The sequence below is a fragment of the Platalea leucorodia genome (assembly GCF_965183815.1).
Source record: "Platalea leucorodia genome assembly, chromosome: 4".
NCBI lineage: Eukaryota > Metazoa > Chordata > Aves > Pelecaniformes > Threskiornithidae > Platalea > Platalea leucorodia.
In genome coordinates this window covers 112,667,435-112,686,209 of record NC_138826.1, presented here as the reverse complement: position 1 = coordinate 112,686,209, position 18,775 = coordinate 112,667,435, and the positions used below count along the sequence as shown (strand labels likewise).

At 43.1% G+C, this 18,775-nt stretch overlaps 1 protein-coding gene across 1 annotated transcript; it reads right to left on the bottom strand.

The window, feature by feature from the left end:
- Positions 1-1,895: 1,895 nt before the first annotated feature.
- Positions 1,896-7,078, bottom strand: SYPL1 (synaptophysin like 1; the record flags this gene model as incomplete). The annotated part of the gene is made up of 5 exons (XM_082310225.1): positions 1,896-2,027; positions 3,712-3,900; positions 4,756-4,960; positions 6,140-6,258; positions 7,010-7,078. 5 exons carry the CDS (start codon positions 7,076-7,078, stop codon positions 1,896-1,898), a joined length of 714 nt encoding a protein of 237 aa, XP_082166351.1.
- Between the last annotated feature and the right edge of the window lie 11,697 nt (positions 7,079-18,775).

Here is an 18,775-nt window from a genome sequence, read left to right as displayed (position 1 = left end):
TTTAGATCATAGCCCAGTGTTGGTATCAAAAAAATCCCAAACAAATCCATGATAGAAGTAACTGGTTTCTCTCACCTCCAAATACAAGAATGGTATCATCCTTTCTAAACCCTATGCCCCAGTCTTCTCCTGCTGAGAATTGCCTCGTGGGTTGCAGAAGGTCCAGGACACAGGAGGGAAGGTCCCAAGAAGACTACATTATACGATGGTACATAGTACAAGACCACATTTTGCAAGACTTAGAACTGAGTACTGCTTTTCTCTTATCTTCCCTCAAGAGACCTTTGTAAGATGAGATAATACTTGCTACTTGAATAACCACTGAGAAAAGGCAAGCCTGTTTTCTTGTGGCAATAACACAGCTAGTATTGCTAAACAGAAATAGCTTATTGCTTTCAAATCCCTTATCCAGGAATGAGGAAGAACCAGAAGATCATGCTTTTAGAAAAGGACACCTGAACATTGCACTTATTGCCTCTTCCAAAAGGAAATTCCAATGAAATTTTGGACAGTTACAAGTAATAAAAGCCCCCACTTTGGGCTGACAGAAAGAAGTGCTGGGCAGCACCAGGCAGCTTTAGTCTGCAGGAGTGACAGTCCTCTCTCCAAAAATCCAAGGCATCAGTGTAAAAACCCTTCTGTAGCACAGATACCTCATTCAGCTAGCAAGGCCAGCAACAGCTAAAGCCATGTCCCAGAAGCTACAAAGCCAAAACATTTGCATCGCTGTTACAGCAGTAAGGACTCAAGGCACATTCTTTCATCAGTCATACTTATTTTATTATACTCTTTGGACTGGAAGTTTATATCAGAAAATCAGTAGCTCTGGCACACTGAACAATTAGGATTTGTATTATATGCACACTATTATGTCTATTGTCATCACAAACAGCTTAACTCAAAAAACCTGAAGAGCTTGTTTATTAGATTTGTCAATGCAAACATTCTTTCTGGGCAATTCACAGAGAGTCAGATATCTTAATACAGAAGTCCACATAAGAATAACCAAATATTTCTCCCAATGAACAAGCTGAACAACATCAACAAAGACTTCGTCATATTCAGACATCTCCAGTTACGTCCTTTCACACACAAGCATTGTTCATGCACCTCAAAAGGAATTCATAGAAGCCCAGACACTAGCAGTCAGAATACATCAGCTTTGATTTCTACAGTATTTGTAAGAGTTTTGGGCCATACTTTGCTTCCCCCCCCCCAAGGGTTTAAGTCATCTATTGCACACATATACACACACTTATCTTTGTTAAAAGAGTTTATAGTGAGACTATAAGCTATCTTCTTGTTCAGAGATTGTCCCAAGCCATTAAATAGTAACAACATATTAAATACAGAAGTAATGTCCTTCCAGACACGCCTGTCAGCAGATTTGCTACAGTAATCTGAATGGAATATCTAGAAACCTACATGTGATGGCTGCAACTCTGACAGAGCTATGGGTTCTACTCACATGGCTTTTGCAAGGTATCAGCGATAGGAGGAAACTGAACTGCATTTTCACATGCCCTATTTGCATTTACATTTCCTTTTTCAGTGAAGGCTCGTTGGAACTAAAGAAGTTGCAGTAATAACCCAAATGCAGTTGCTTCTCACCCATCCCTCCTATTAGGCTTATTTAAGATCCTGAAAGGGTCAGCATCCAGATAACCTCAACATTTTGCTCTTCAAATAACACAATAAAAAGCTGCACAACTTCAAAAGGCATAATATATTTCCAGATAATTAAACACTTCAGTCCAAGACCTTATGACAAACCATAGTACAAAACAGAAGTTTGTACAAAGTATTATCAGTTATTATTGAAATAAATCCCAATGACTCCATGCTCTTGGCATTGTGATGTAAAAGTGGAAGTACTTGAAAGTATCACCTTGGTTTTATACTCCTCTTTGAGTTGGATAAATTCCTGGACTTCGAGAAATTCTGTTTGATTGGTTGTGCAGATTGGTGTCCTTGTATACAAACCAAACATTTCCTCCCCATAAAACCATATTAAGCAAGCCAAACACCTGTAGGTTAAGAAAAAAAGGTGAGATTAAGGTGGCTTTTTTTTTTTTAAGAGACAGAATATGACTTCAAGGCAAGCCAGAAACAACCACTCTCATTGGCACCCCTTTGATTCAGACAAGACATTTCCACATGCTTTAGGGTATTACAAGCTATTTTAACAGACTTCTTTGGAAATCAGATAGTCCACTTACTCTATCCTTTGCATGGACTTAGACAAATTCTTTTCAGTCACTCAGCATCTCTGCATATCCACATCCAGAGCACATGATTAATTGTTACTGGGCCAATGAATAACAGCCAGAGTTTTGAAAAGCAGGATTCACTAGGAAAATCATACAATAAGCCTCATTTCCCCTGCTGTGAGGAGTTCTTTCCATGAACATGACCTTTATATCATTGTATTACAAGGAACCTCTATTTGACCTCTGTTCCACTCTGGAAGGGAGAGCCACCCTGCAGGAAGATCTGGATAGTCTGGAAGAGTGGGCTAACAAGAACCTTAGGAAGTTTAACAAAGACCAATGTAAGGTCTTGCACCTGGGAAAACATAATCCAGGAGTGCAGCTCAGACTGGGATCCACCTGGCTGGAGAGCAGCTCCATGGAAAGGGACCTGGGGGTCCTGATGGACAGGAAGCTCAACATGAGTAAACAGGGTGCTGCTGTGGCCAAGAAGGCCAACAGGAGGCTGGGTTGCATCAAAACAGGCATCACCAGCAGAGATAAAGAAGTCATTATTCCACTCTACTCAGCACTTGTCAGGCCACACCTGGAATACTGTGTACAGTTCTGGTCCCCATTATACAAAAAAAGATGTGGACAGGCTGGAGGGGGTCCAGAGAAGGGCCACCAAGATTATCAAGGGTCTGGGAAGCCTGCCGTATGAGGGTAGGCTGAGAGAGCTGGGTTTGTTCAGGCTTGAGAAAAGGAGGCTTAGAGGTGATCTCATCACCATGTACCAGTACTTAAAGGGGAGCTACAAAGAAGATGGAGACTCCTTTTACAAGGAGTCAAATGGCAAGGACAAGGGGTAACAGGTACAAGTTACTCCCAGGGAGATTCCGATTGGACACGAGAGGTAAATTTTTCACAATTGGAATAATCTCCCCAGGGAAGTGGTTGACTCCTCTACGCTGAACACATTTAAGACTCAGCTGGACATGGTGCTGGGCCATCTCATCTAGATTGTGCTAGAAAGGTTAGACAAAATGATCCTTGAGGTCCCTTCCAACCTGGTATTTTATGATTCTATGATGTGTAAAAATGTGCACAGTTGATTAAAAAGCTAGGTTCAGCACCGAAAGAGAGAGCAGGAAGCATAGTGTTTCCTCTTATATCAGTCAACAAACCACTTGGGTGGTTCAGTAACATATTTTAAGGTGCTCTTGGCTACAGACAGAAATAATAGAGACTCAAATGTGTCTGGAAATGCTGCATCTAACAGCTCTAGAGACAGATCCTGCAAGTTGTTTATCTGAATTTCTTTGAGGAAACAAGTTTCACTCTAAAGAAAAAAATTTGGTCGGTGTTTTACCACAGTATTAATGGGCCTGAAAGACTGATAACCCATAAAGCAATCTCAACACATAAAGCAACACATGCAATCAGTAGAACAGGGCTCTGGGGTGCCATTGGCTATTTTCTAACACATTTATTGTACCCATATGGCAGAAGGCATACATACCACAGACACATTCAGAGTTCCCATGCTGGTCACAGAAGCAAAACGACAAGTTGTTCCTGGTGCTTTGCAAGATTCAATGCCTGGAATAATGCTGGCCCCTGTGGACATTTTGATGTCAGCAAGTGCCTTTGCCCAAGCTAAAGTACTGACCAGCCACAGAAAGGCTGTTATGACAGTGATAGCCATGTCCTACAGAAAAGAAGTGCTCATTATTAGGTTAAAAAAATTTGCATGAATGTACATAGGAGAGCAAGGCAGAGACAGCATCGATTAGATCACCAAAATAACTGCTTCAGTGCTAATGATCACAAGCAAATTTAGCTGTTAACAGTGTTGCAATTACAACACAAGTTATATTCTCTGTTGATGATCAGCTACAAAACTGTATGCCTTTTGCACCTATCAAGCATAAGCAATTTTATCCTTTGTAAGAAATTAGTTTCTACAATCAGGTGCCTAGCACTTACATTATAAAAATTTAAGTCAAAGTTTATTAAAGTGGGGGTGACAGGGGAGAAAGGGCAGAGGATTTAAATCTGGATGGCTGATATGCTAAAATTTGGCTTGAAAGGTTGCTAGGTCTGGTTCTGGGCATGCTCTGAAATTTCTCATTCTGAGGATCAGGGCTTTGGTATTTAAGGTGACTAAAATTCACAACATAACTCTTTGCCTCTTCCAATTGCATCTGCACAGCAGAAAAAACCCGGAGACTATCAGAGAAGGTATGGAACACTTGTATATTCAAATACATGATACAAAAGAAAAGTTGTGGTGAAGACACTGTTCACATGAAAAGGTGGAACTTCATTCCACTCTGCTTCAATAACTGCATAAGGTATGATGCCATGGATGTTCAAGGGCTTTGGGTCCCCTTTTCTGCTTGAGTGCTGTAGCAACTAGTCTGAGATACTTGTGTTCACACTCCATCTAACTTTTGGAACTACTGAATATTCATAAGTTATTCAGGTATTCTTGTATTAGCAGTATTTCTCATCTCTTTGTGGTTTCAAAGGCAAAACATTAAAATATCTTAGTATTACTTACAGTTAGCGGAAACTTGCTATTTTGCTGATACACATGTTTATATCCAATATATACCACAAGGGCAGCAATGCAGTAGAGGAATACCAACACTGCAAGCGTAACAAAGAACTGTGCAGAAGAGGAGAAGTTGCCCACAAGATAGACGTCAGTCCAAGTACCACCACAGCGTTTTGGATCTGGTGCATCAAATACAATGGTATTCAACCTGCAAAGGTTATATCCTTACGTAGTTAGAGTTTGCTATACAGTGGAAACTTCATGCAGTCATGCTTCAGTGCTTCAGCATTCTGGTGGTGTAAGTTTATACTAATATAAATTGTCTTTTAGAGTAACATTTCAGTTATACAACAGAGAGTTGTCAAGATATCTGAAGATTGTTCTCTGTCCTACATTGAGATATGCAACAGCAACTTCAGGAGAAGAATCTTAATCTTATCTTTAGAACAACTGAAGAAAGAAACCCCGATTTGGAAGCAGATTTAACAACATTATTTTAGAGACTGTCAGTTAAACAAGGGGATCAGGACTTAAAAGGCACTGAGTTGCATTACGGCTACAAGAAAATGCATGCACAGGAAATTCAGCAAAACCTGTGTGACTAGCAGCAACCAGCACAGAATCATCTCAGATTCCCACTCTCCCCTCCAAGTGCTGTTACAATGCTGGGTTTTGTGACCAAATTCTATACTGCTGTAGTAGTTTTTACTAGCTGGCCTCTGAATCTATTTCTATACTTGCACCTATGCTTATTGAACACACATGGAGCACTGACTCTGCGCTTGTTGTAACTGTGTGGCTGTGAGAACAAAGAAGCAGCCTTCCTCCTCATGCTCCAGGAAAGGAGCTTGTCTCTATGAGAGCACTACAACAACAGTGGAGTATTTAGTTTTTAAATACCCGACACCCTCACCAAGGCCATAGTGGAATAAAGTATTCTTCATAGTGGAATAAAGTATTTTTCATTCAGTCTTTAAACAAAAATGCAATCATGGCACATTCAAAATAAGATTATCTGGGTCTCCAAAGCAACTACAAATTGATGAAGAAATAGGCCGTTAAGATTAATTGTATTGTTTTGCTTATTAAATACCTTTTGTAGCATTCATGCACTGCTAGAAGAGAGCTTAAGGTAGAGTAGTACAAAACAGTAATACAGCCTATTGCTATTCCTACCTACTTCTTTCTATAGGGCACTAACAACCATGATGCTTTGAACAGCTACAACTAAATATTTATTTATTGCTACTACACAGCAAGCCAGAGGTGGTTTCACATGTTCATTCAGATACATACAGTAAGTACATATTCATAGGGATACAGATAGGGAAAAAAGTGAATAATAAATAATTAGTGTATGATTGACAACTGAAGAGCTAATACCCACCTGAATGGATAAGCAAAAGCAGCTGTAACTGTTTTGTTTACCACACCTTTGCAGGAAATTAGAAGGGTAGTTTCACCTTGAAAGCCGCCACATGTGGCAAAAGCAAAGATGGAAAAAATCTATAGGAATTGATACATAGATATATTAGTGCACATCACCAGAGCTCAAGGGAAATAAACTCAACATTTAGCTGAAACAGCTAATGAAGGCAAGGAATAGGGACAAAGTTAGCAACAGTAAAGTATGGAGTGATGTCAAGAGGCAGTGAAAATGTTGAGTTTCTATAATCCCAAAACAGGACCAACACTGCTAACAAAAGCCCATTTGAAAGTTCTTTTCATTTATATTTTTCTTAGCTCTACAGCTAAAGTCTTTTGTTTTTGAATGCTAAAAGCCAGCACAGTACCTCTTGCAGTTGGTAAGGGAAGCATTTTTAGGAGTCTCAGACATCCACAACTGTAGATTAGAGTAGCTGGAAGGTACGTGCTCAGAGTATTGCACATCAGCTTGACTCCCTAAGCAGCTCTCGCTTTCCCTTTGTTCACTAGCAAAACCCTAGACCCCTGATCATCAGAACTCACAACAGACAGCAGCACAAGTTACTATGACAAACTTGCAATTAACACATAGATTTTACATATCTGCAGAACCATTTTCTTCTCTCCCAGTCAGAGGGCTTGGCTGAAGAGCAGCCTAGTGTTGAACATCCACCACCAGTGATATGAGGCAGGGAGCAGGCAGCCCATTAGCACACACCACTTCAGGCTTACCCAGCTGAGACACAAGAGCAAAGCCAGGCCTGGGGAAGGAGGAGAAACAGCCCCACAAAAAGAACGAGGCTTCCCCCTGTACCTCCCCAGCCCCACTCACCCACTCGAGGACCTTAATGAAGCCCAGAGGCTCCAAGAGCAAGCCAAAGTCCACTCTCAAGCCAGCCATCCTGGGAGCCAGCAGAGCAGCCAGCAGAGACCCACACCACCACTTGTCCACAGCTGCAGCCCTGCACGGGCACCTCCCTATAGGGACAGCCCCAGTGCTCCTCCCTGCCACACCCCTGCCACACCCACGTACCTCACACTTGGGCTGGCCCCACCCCCTATTACCTCACGCTGGGGCTGCTCCCACCCCCTGTTACCTCATGCTGGGGCACTTAGCACGCTTCGGAGGACCATCTCTGCCATACCTTGACTTTGGGCTTAGTGATTTTATTAGCAAACAAGGCAGATGCTCTTGACAATTCATGTGCAACCGAAGCTTGCTGAAATCTCATCAACTGCGTTTGATTTTTTAAGCTTTAAATCGTTTTTGTGATTGTGCTCTATTGTTGGTAACATTAATCTTCAGTGAAAGCAAAGAGCTAAAACTTGTGCTGAAGAAGATTTGAGGCCTGTGAGAGGGGCTGCCCTCTGCCCTCCTCCCTGACGAGAGCACGGCTAGCAGAGGTGGCCAACGGGCAGAGCGCTCGCTGCAGCGGTTTCCTGGCTCTGCTTCAAGATCTTCTAGAAGCTTCTTCTGGGTTTGCTAGGGGACTCCTGGCAACCCTCTAAGGAACATCAGAGTGTCTGGTGCTGCTCTTGGGAAGGGATAGCTACGGGAAGCTGTGGCTGCTTCTAGCAAGATCTAACCGATCTAGCGGCTTCTAGCAAGCTCTGTGAGCTGCTCCTGGCCAAAGGGTGCTGGGAGGTTTTGTCCCAGCTGAGCCCTGTTATGGCTGCCAGGCAGCCTTGCAGCAGGTGCTGAGGAGATGCCAACGGAGGAGGTGGTTTGGAGTGCAGCTCCTGGGTATAGTTAGTGGGTGCAGCAGCTTGTGCAGAAGAGGGCCAGCAGCCTTTGCAGAGCAGCATATGCATGCTCAGCTGTGGTGGTGGGGTGCTGCGGGTCGCGGTCCCCAGCACGGCCTGGATCAGCTGTCCCTGGTTCGTCAGAAGCCTTGGCTCAGATTGAGCTGCTGAGGGGTGGTGCAGCTCTCCAGTCCAGGGGCTGGGGAGGGGTGCCCAGGGCTTCTCGCTGGCCTGGGAGATACAGGCTCCTTGCCTGCAGGAGGTGTGCGTAGGTGGAAGGTGTGTGTCACCAGGAGCTGTGGGAGGAGGTCAGCAGCCTGCACAGCATCAGAGATGATGAGAAAGGGATCAACGGGATCTTCTCTGAGACCCTACAGCTTAAGGAAGCTGAACCCACTGCATTCCTATAGGAGGGGCAGGCAGAGTCTATGCTCATCAGATTAGGAAATGGAGACTCCCATGATGGTGAAGGCTGGAAGCTTGTGACTTCTTGCACCAGGAGGATCACTGCAGCTGCAGATCTGCAGCTACAAACAGAGTCAGTACCTTCGTAGCAGACAAGGAGTTGGGAGCTTTCTCCAGTGAAACCTCCATGCCAGCTGGGCCTGAGCTACACAGGAGCACTAGGAGGAAGAGGTGACTGACAGTAGAGGGAAAGTTCCTCCTGCATGGGATGGAGGACCTTACCTGCTGACCCAACCTGCTCTCTAGGGAGGTTTGCTGCTCACCAGGGACTTGGATCGAGGATGTTGTGGAGAGACAAGCTTCAAACTATTAATCACTGCTTCTCTTCCACATGGGCATCAACAATACTGCCAGGGAAGACCTGGAGCATTTCAAGCATGACTGCTACATTGTTCTGGGGTGGTGGCCAACATTTTGGGGGCCCAGGTGGTTTTCTCCTCAATTTTCACTCCTCCTCAAGCCTATCTTCCTCACTGGGAAAAGATCCTGAAGGTCAACAATTGTTTGCACAGCTGGTGTCAACAAAGGGGATTCAGCTTTTATGACCATGGAACCCTCTCTGAGGACTCAAGACTACTAAGAAAAGATGGGATCCACCTGGCCAAGCAGGGCAAAAGCATCTTTTCAACAGGCTGGCCAATTTGCTAAGGAGAGCTTTAAACTAGAAGTGATTGATTGGGCATCAGGGGAAAAGATGATGACCCACACTAAGTGAGGAAGTGGTGGACTGGTTTGGTAAGCAAAGGGCACAGGATGACATGATTTCAAGGAGAGACTCTGAAAACAAGAAAACAGGTCAGAAGCTCCCCCCCAAGTATATGTATGCGTGTAAGGAAGTGCCTACAGAACAGCATTATGGGGGAAGCTCTCGTACCTTTTCTGGGATTCATCACGAGAGACCACCTGTCTAAAGTGCCTGTATAGTACACACACAGCACGGGAACAAAGAGGAGGAATTGCAGGTCTGTGTGTAGTTGCAGGGCTATGATCTCATTTGGATCATGGAGACAGACATTCTGGATGTCACCTCTAAGCAAGTGGAGGAAAAGAAGGTTATCAGGAGTAGTCAACATGGATTCACCAAGGGGAAATCATGCTTGACCAATCTGATAGCCTTCTATGATGGCATGACTGGCTGAGTAGATGAGAGGAGAGCAGTGGATGTTGTCTACCTTGACTTCAGCAAGGCTTTTGACACTGTCTCCCAGATCATCCTCATAGGTAGGCTCAGGAAATGTGGGTTAGATGAGTGGACAGTAAGAAGGATTGAGAACCGGCTGAATGGCAGAGCTCCGAGGGTTGTGATCAGTGGCACAGAGTCTAGTTGGAGGCCTGTAGCTAGCAGTGTTCCCCAGAGGACAGTACTGGGTACAGTCTTACTCAACTTATTCATCAATGACTTGGATGAAGGGGCAGAGCATACCCTCAGCAAGTCTGCTGATGATACAAAACTGGGAGGAGTGGCTGATACACCAGAAGGCTGTGCTGCCATTCAGCGAGACCTGGACAGGCTAGAGACTTGGGCGAAGAGGAACCTAATGAAGTTCAACAAAGGCAAGTGTAGGGTCCTGCACCTAGGGAGGAATAACCCCATGCACCAGCATAGGTTAGGGGTGGACCTGCTGGAAAGCAGCTCTGTGGAGAAGGACGTGGGAGTCCTGGTGGACAGCAAGTTAACCATGAGCCAATAACGTGCCCTTGTGGCCAAGAAGGCCAGTGGTATCCTGGGGTGCATTAGGAAGAGTGTGGCCAGCAGGTCGAGGGAGGTTATCCGCCCTCTCTACTCTGCCCTGGTGAGCACCTCACCTGGAGTAGTGTTGAGTTCAGGGCTCCCCAGTTCCAGAAAGACAAGGAACTACTGGAGAGACTCTAGCAGAGGGCTATGAAGATGATTAGGGGACAGGAGCATCTTTCTTATGAGGAAAGACTGAGAGAGCTGGGTCTGTTTAGCCTGGAGAAGAGGAGACTGAGAGGGGATCTTATCAACACTTACAAATATCTTAAGGGCGGGTGTCAGGAGGTTGGTGCCAGACTCTTTTCAGTGGTGCCCAGCAACAGGATAAGGGCCGATGGGCACAAACTGAAACACAGGAAGGTCCATCAGAATATAAGTAAAAACTTCTTTACTTTGAGGGTGACAGAGCACTGGAACAGGCTGCCCAGAGAGGTTGTAGATTCTCCTTCTCTGGAGATATTAAAAACCCACCTGGATGCAATCCTGTGCAACCTGCTCTAGGTGAACCTGTTTTAGCAGGGGGTTGGACTGGATGATGTCCAGAGGTCCCTTCCAACCCCAACCATTCTGATTCTGTGATTTTGTGACAGTGTGGGATAGCTCATGTGACTGGGGTGCTGCCATGGATGGATATAGGCTCCTTAAGAAGGACAAATCAGGATGGTGAGGTTCCCTGTATGTGAGAGAGCAGAAGCAATGCATGGAGCTCTGCCTTAAGATGGATGATGAGCCAGCTGAGAGTTTATGGGCTAAGATTAGAGGGCAGAACAACATGGGTGCTGCTGCTGTGGCTGTCTACTACAAGCTACCTAATCAGGAAAAAGTAGAGGAGACCTTCAGATAACCAGTAGGCAGCCCTGGTCCGCAAGGGGACCTTTAAGCACCTGCTGGAAGGGCAACACAGCAGGGCACAAGCAGTCCGGGAGGTTTCTGGAGTGCAGTGATGATAGCTCACTCACACAGGTGATGGAAGAGCTGACAAGGTGAGGTGCTCTATGGACTTGATATTGACAGATAAGGAAGGACTGGTCAGGGATATGGAGGCTAGGGGCAGCCTTGGCTGAGTTTGCTCTGTGACAGATGTTACTACTGTGAATAAGTCGTGGGAGGCCAGCCAAGGGTGGGAATACGTGAGGAAGCTGTGGGTTGGGGAACACATGTGAGAACGGTAGCAAAGCGTCAGTCTTTCAACTGGCCTGGGGCTGCCCTGCTGCAAAACATTGGCAGCAGGGTCTGACCTTCTCACACAGTTTGCCTCTCCATTCAAGGAGGATTTTCGACCCTAGCTTTCTGTTCAACGAGCAAGAGAGATGCTGAGATCTGCCTGCTGCTACAGGCTTCTGGAGGTAGTCCAAGTTTAAAGCTGTGGAAAGGATGGCTCTTGCCTTTCTTTCACTGCTACATTACAAACGCAGCTGCTGCCCAGCCTGGCAGCCTCCTCCCTGGCTGGTGTCTTCTCGTTCGTGCTTGTGAGCCTACTGTGGACTGCGCACACACAATATGGTCAGTCCCCAGTTGTCAAATGTTGATGTGCCTGTCCCTGAGGGTTATATAAACTCTTAAAATGAATAGAATAGGCTCCTTTATTACATGAAAATGACATCATTGATACTTCAAAATACAATGAATTATTATTGCTGATTCTATTAATTCTAGTACCTGTAAATAGCTTTTTAAATCTGATGTAACTGTAAGCTTGCCAGCATCACTACTAAGATAGTTATTAATGTACAAGCTTGCTGTTAAGATCAACTTACAGATTAGTGACTAATTAATTAGAAATGATGACTAGTTGGCCTGTCTATTGGAAATCTTCAAGAATATGCGTTTGTGGGTACAAAGCACACCTGGTGCAGGGTGCACTGAAGGGTAAGAGCACCTGCATGGCTACCTGTGGAGCTTTCCTTGGCAGAGTGAGGCCATTCTGCAAGCACTCAGGGAGCTGGGAACACGGTGCCAAGCCTCCCAGGACTCTAGCAGTTATCATCAATCATATGCTAAATTTAATTTTTAAAACGCTGTGTTGTCTTAATTCTGTCGTGGGAGTAGAGCACTCCCAGATGTGTGCAGGCTTTTGAAGCACAAAAATGATCAGCCGCTCCTTGGAGCAGGCTACTAAAACACTCTTAGTAATGTAAAAATCACAGCAGGGTATCACAGGGATGGGAACCCCCAAGGTGGTAAGAGGAGCTTAAGCCACCAGTCTGCAGAATGGCACCTTGCATTTCCAAATGAAGGTGACAAGATCTGTGAGGGTCCGGACCTCCTGTGTGTGCTCTGGTGTGGTCTTGGACACAGCCTTGAGAAAGCTCCATCTCCTGCAAATGCATTGCTCTGCATGATAATAATGAATCCATAATTTGACTTCGTAAGATACGTCATTGACTGATGTTGCAAGGGGAGAACAATAAGCTGCAATTTTGGTGCTGAAATTAATCCCTCTTAAATGCAATGGAGTTGAGCTGTGGGTGCAAATTAGGGAACAAGACCACAGCAGAGCTGTACAAGTCTCCTAGGGTCTCTTTTATGGGGATATTGCGATGGCACAACTAAAACGTGCTTTAGTTTGGGCTGTGTGGGTCTTGTAGGATCAAAGTCCAGTGGGGGAGCCTGTGGAACTGACTGCTTTTTCTGTATTTCATGGTGGTGTTTCTAAAGCATCCGGTGAAATGCCCTCTGATCTTGTAAGAGTCTGTCATAGAATTAAATGAGCAGTGTCCAATCCAGGAAAACGTACCCTATGGGAGACTATCTATGCTCCCTACTCTCCATACAGTACGTGAATCTCACAAAATGCCCCCTGTGATCCAGACAAGCAATGCTGAGGGTTCAAGCCACCTTGATTAGCTTAGCTGTCTGAATAGCCAGTGCCTTTAAGGAGTAAAACAGGAATGTAAAAAAGGGACAGACCAAGATAAAAGATGGAGTATCTATTTGCTCATCATCTCCACATCCTCCATGCCCAAGAAAAACTGTTCCATATGTAAGTGGCATATATAGTCTTCATTCAGTCTAAATGAACCAAGCAACTCCCTGCCCCCCATCCAATATATCTCAGGATTTTTTTTCTCTCTCTTCCTTCTCCCCATCTTCTACTTAAACCCTATAAGCAATGTATCACCCTAAAAATACATGTAGGCACTTGTTTGATTCCTCTCCTTTTCCACTTGTCAGTTAATTAAAAGCATTTCATTATTTCAAACATTCTTCAAAAATGCTCTCAGCCCTGATTGATTTTTTTTTTTCTCCCCCAAGTCTTTTCAGGTGTCAGATGTCTGGTATGGATGTACTCTGAACTATATACAGCGTTCTAGCTGTGGGTTCATTAATTCAAAATTAGAAAAGACTCTTAATTTTTCTCTCCATATAACTTATCTCTCTGCTGGGGTTAAAAGTATTTTGGAACATTTTTGCTAGCGGGTTGCGTTCCAAAGTGATATCAAACACTTTAAATATAGATAGTACTTCCACAGGGCTAATTTCATAAGCTGAAACCAATTCTGAATCAAATCTCTGCAAGGAAGAATTTAAGCAGGTAGACTGTATACTGTTTAAGAACACCGAAAAGGCCCACTACAGAAAAAGAGAGTTATTTTTCTTGGGAAGTCAGTTTGGCTTAGAGGGAAAGTGACAGAAGTATAAAACATACATAACAAACGGGAGAAAGAAGAAGTTGATAATAATGAATATAAATTAGAAGGCAGCCTATTGCAGAAAACTGATAAGAAAGCAAATGGACCAAGGGACCAGTATGTGGTCTACAGCCTTGCAGACAACAGCAATGCATTTTTGAAACACAGGAAGAAGAAAAGAGATTATACCAAAGTGAATAGACAGAAATGATGGAAATTGACTAAAAAAAAAAGAAAAAAAAGGCAGGAATGGCCAATATTATATTCTGTATTTGGGAAAAAGCAGGAAAGTATTAATATGCTAATCGTGTAATAAATCCTTTCCACTCCAGCAGGGCTCAGGGGAGTGTTGAGTCACATCGGCTAAAGCTTTTATGTCAGTTGTAAATACCCAGCAACCCCAGTTTGGACAGAGCTGATAAAGGAGCTCTCTTAATATGAACAATGATTGCCGGTCATCTTTGAAACACTGGTCAAGATCCAGATGTCTGATGTTATGGCAATATAGGCCTATCCATTTATCACTATTCCTAGGAAAAAAGATGGGGTGACTGATGCAGAACCCTCTTGATAGAGAATTAAATTAGAACAATATAGTTAATGTCAAGCTACATGGTCATTTGGGAGTTAGTTTTTGCTGATTAGCCTGTGTTTAAGCCTGTGCTTAAGCAGGGATGATCAAAAGACGGGGCTGATGCAGTTAATAGTTGCCACTGTAGCCTACCAGATATTTGACCTGGTACTTGATGAATCTAGAAGGATATAAAACTGCTGTGAAACACTGAGTTAATTAGAAACTGGATAACTGATAGGTCTTAAACTGAAAATCAATAGGATTAGTGAAAAAAAAAAATTCTCAGTATTCGGAGTCCCATTCTTTGGAAAATAAAAAGGAGGACAAAACTGTGAGGTTTATATAGCTGGTCCCATGGTGTCTGAGGAGGCTGTGGGAGAGACCAGCGGGATTCCCGGCTGGCCCAGGGTGACACGGCTGCAGCAGAGACAGCAAGGCGCTCGTGCCCTGTGCGAGGGGCGAGTGAGCTTCCTCTGGGGCGTTGTGCAGCAGTCTCATTTACTAGTGCTTGCAGGAGATTAATTCAAACTACCTGGATGATTAAGGGTCACGGAGAGCTCATTTTCTTAGACTGAAAGAACTTGGGTGGTTTAGCTTAGCAAAATGAAGGGTAACTGAAGGTATTACTGCTGGCTTGAAGTACACCGAGGAATAGATGCAGGAAAGGCAGAGATTTATACTAAAAGACAGTTTTACTACAGGGATCATGTCATAGAATCAAAAAATATAATTTATACTGAACATAAAGTGTAAGTATGAGATTCTGGAAATGACTTCCAACAGAAGGCAAACACTGGAAGCTGTTTTAAGAGGGAGTTCAGAAGAGTTGTGATATTGTTGCTTGTGATAGCAGTGGAAAAAAACGTGATGATTCATGATGTTCTTTCCCATCCTAATCCCCTGCACAGTCCAAACAAGGATTAATTCAGGGAAGTCCTGAGCTCTGTGTTTATAGATAAAGCAAGAGTGGATGATTAAGTTAATACTTATCTGGCAGGGGAGACACCATTGCACGGGACCGCTCTGCCCACAATACTGTCTATTCCGCAAGTGTGCCCTAACGTTGGAAACTCCAGGTGGGGAAAGTGCTTTTCTTCCTCCCAAATTAAATAAATCTCACCTGCCAAATAGCTGTCTACAGGTAGTTTCTTGTGATGTAATAGGCTGCATTTTTCTGTCCATTTTGTTAGCTGTCTGTTTTCTAGTATCTTTGCACCATTTTATTTGCTTGTGCAATCTGATGTTTCAAATCTTTCCTCTTTAGACCTGTTAGTATATTTATTATTCCATTTATTTCTCTTTTGGCTCTCTAATAACAATGCTAAGTTATATTGTTCTTTTTCCCTGATATCTGTGACGCCCCTTTGCCTTTTCTCCAAGACTTTGGAAATCACTGTTTAATGTTATCTTTTGCTAAAAGTCCTTGAGGCGTTTTCCGCTGCGTGTGCCATTCATCTATCATATCCAAGCAGGTTTTAAGTTCTGTGGTTAATACAAGTTAGATTTTCTGAGACGCTGTATCAAAAAATTTAAAATAAATTCTAGGCATTTTACACTGCCTTTATTTCATTTACTCATAGCAGCTTAGTTCTGAACTATTATGTTGCTTATTAGTACCCTTGCTGCTGTGAATTTTAAATTTCTACTGCTGCATATGTAAAAATTCTTGTTACTCTCCTTGGTCCCCGTGGAAGCCACTGAAGGGCAGGCAGTCATGTCCCCTACCCCCCATTTCTGTGTACATTTCCAAAGGGCAAGAGGGAAGGCGGCCCTTCCCAGCGAGGCAGTAGCTCCTCTGGAGGATGCTTCAGAGCAGGAGTTTCTTGTAGCTGCTCTTGCCCCCCAGGCAGTGTGATTTCCACGGAGGATCACAATCTACAAACGAATCCTGTGGCTTAGTTTTCATAGCTCATCGCTTTGTAGGTGTTAACTAGGTAGCTGTGGGACCTACCCTGTACAGTATGCTGATACGTGCCTTGTTCTGTAAATACACCTTGGGAAGTCATCGCTGAAGACAGAGCTCTGGAGTGTAACAATTAACTGTAAAGGACAAAGAATACGATGTATGCACTTGGAATAAAAATTCTAAATGACACTGTAGACTTATGAACCTTCAGCCAGAATTAATTTAGTTGCTTACTGGAAGGTTTTTGCCTGGGAATGCCGAGCGGCTGCAGAACGGTGCAGGCAGAATCCTGCGGTACCATCTAGCGGCGCGTTGTGGTAGTGCACGCTATGGAAATTGCTCATTTTCAGGATGAGGAGGTTATTATTAATATAATAAATTATAACTAATTTATGTTTGTCATCTGTGGAACCCAATAGAATTTCTCAGATGAAGGGAATACATTAAGAATGCCATAGATGCTGATTTAAAGTGGAAAGCATGGAGAAAAGGAGGTAGAACATATTCTCTGCTTCAGCCAGACCAGTTAAGCTTGGTGTGGGCACCAGTAGCATCCCTTAATATACATTAGTCCCACTAAAGCCTGGCATTTACTACTGCATGTGAGCTATATCTTAGGGTAAAGTACACCTTTGTAGTACTATTATTAATTTACTTTTTGATTAATCTGGAAATCACACACACACACTCCCCACACCCCCACACCATTCATTTTCTGAAGGCAATCTCTATGAACTAACCTAGTAAGTTCAGTTTTGACCATATCATGCCCCTTTCAGGCCATATCTGTCCATCAGTACTTCAGCCCGCTGCTGTGTTTTCTGGTGCTTTATGTGCTGCTTGGTTGGCACTGCCAGTTAAACAAACATACTCCATCCATGGCTGCACTGTTCTCTGCAGAAGTTTGTACTGTCACACATTTGAACAGATCAGGATGAAAAATAAACCCATGAATAGGTTATTTTTTGTACCAAATGGATGCAAAAAAGCTTGTGCTGGCACAAAACAGGAGGTAGTTTGGGGACAGGAATAAGCAGCTGGGGGGGCGGGGGGGGAATACCGTTTTCTCACCTACCTTAGGGATTTCTCCTTAAGCAAAGGCTAAATGATAAAAGACCCCCCCAAAACCAGCTGTCCTGCACAAAAGACGTCAGGTGTCCCACTGCAATAAAAAGTAAGATAATTCCCTTTCAGAACAACATCCTAGGAGTTTTCTGAACACAAAGAGTGGGAGAATTTGGCTCCTAGCAGAAAATGCAGGGTTGGACAAAACCCCTTGGGACCTCCCAAATATACTGTACCATCCTGAATTAGACTCAAGATCAACTCAGAGCTATATACCAGTTTCAAGTTTCAAAGGGCCTGTTATAGCATACTGAGTCTGAGAATTGGAGAAGCTTTAAAATGTGTCCATTTATCTGATGGATGGATAAAATGCAGCATCCGCTCCACATGCTGAACTAATGCTGCTATGCTGCTGTGCTGCTAATGCTGCTATAAAAATTGTTTGCATTTCTAACCAAATCTCATTAGAAGTTTATGTATAATTAATTCTACAACTGAGCTGAATGCATTACTTTTTTTTTTCTTCTTTATTTTTCTTGAAGGTTCCAGATTTCCCAACTGTTGACAAAGGATGTGTTAATGACATCATTATGAAGTTCTGTTGTTTACTGTTTTCTTCAACAAGTAGTAATTTTATTGACTTTGGCAGAGAGATCGGTGTTTTGCATGATTTCAATAGATTTTGTGACACAGAGGCATAATATAAACCAAGATGTTCCAGAATAAACAGGACTATTACTACCAGATGGAAATTGTCCTGAAGCATTATTGGACTTGAAAAAACAAAAACATTTTAGGAAAAAACATTTTAAGAGTTGGTTTAAGCATCTTGAAAACAATATCTAAGTATAAAATACTGTTTTTTGAGAAAACAAGCGAAGGATATAAATAGTAATTATTTCAGATCTTATTACTTTATTGTCTATGCACATGTTTAGAGTATGCTAGTCTTTAAAAGACATGCCAACACACTTGAGTTAGTGAGCTAATGATACAAAGTAATTTGAATCTGAAATGAGATATTTCTGATTATAAAACAAGTAAAGGCAGCTGAAACTCAGAAGATGATACTCTGGTAGCAAACTTAAATATACATGAACTTAGAGACAGTAGATATTGGCCGACGTTATTTGTAGAGCTGGTCAAATGATTAATTGTGATTTTCAGATGAATTCTAAATTTATCCTGGTAACAATAGCTTATGCAATCAGTGGATAATGAGCCCTGACACATGACAGGTTTATAACTCAAATCCGGGTCATGGATATCAGGCCACAAAAAAAAAATTAATCTATTCAACAGTACAAATATTTCTCATTCTAAATGGTGAGAAAGGAAGTCTTGTGTACTTGGGTGGAATAACTGTACACAAATACAGATGGTCAAGCAGGTATTATTTGTCTGCCAAATGAGACACAATAGATATTCTTAAAGAACCTGTAAAGAATTTGAAAGCAATGAAATGCACTGGGTAGATT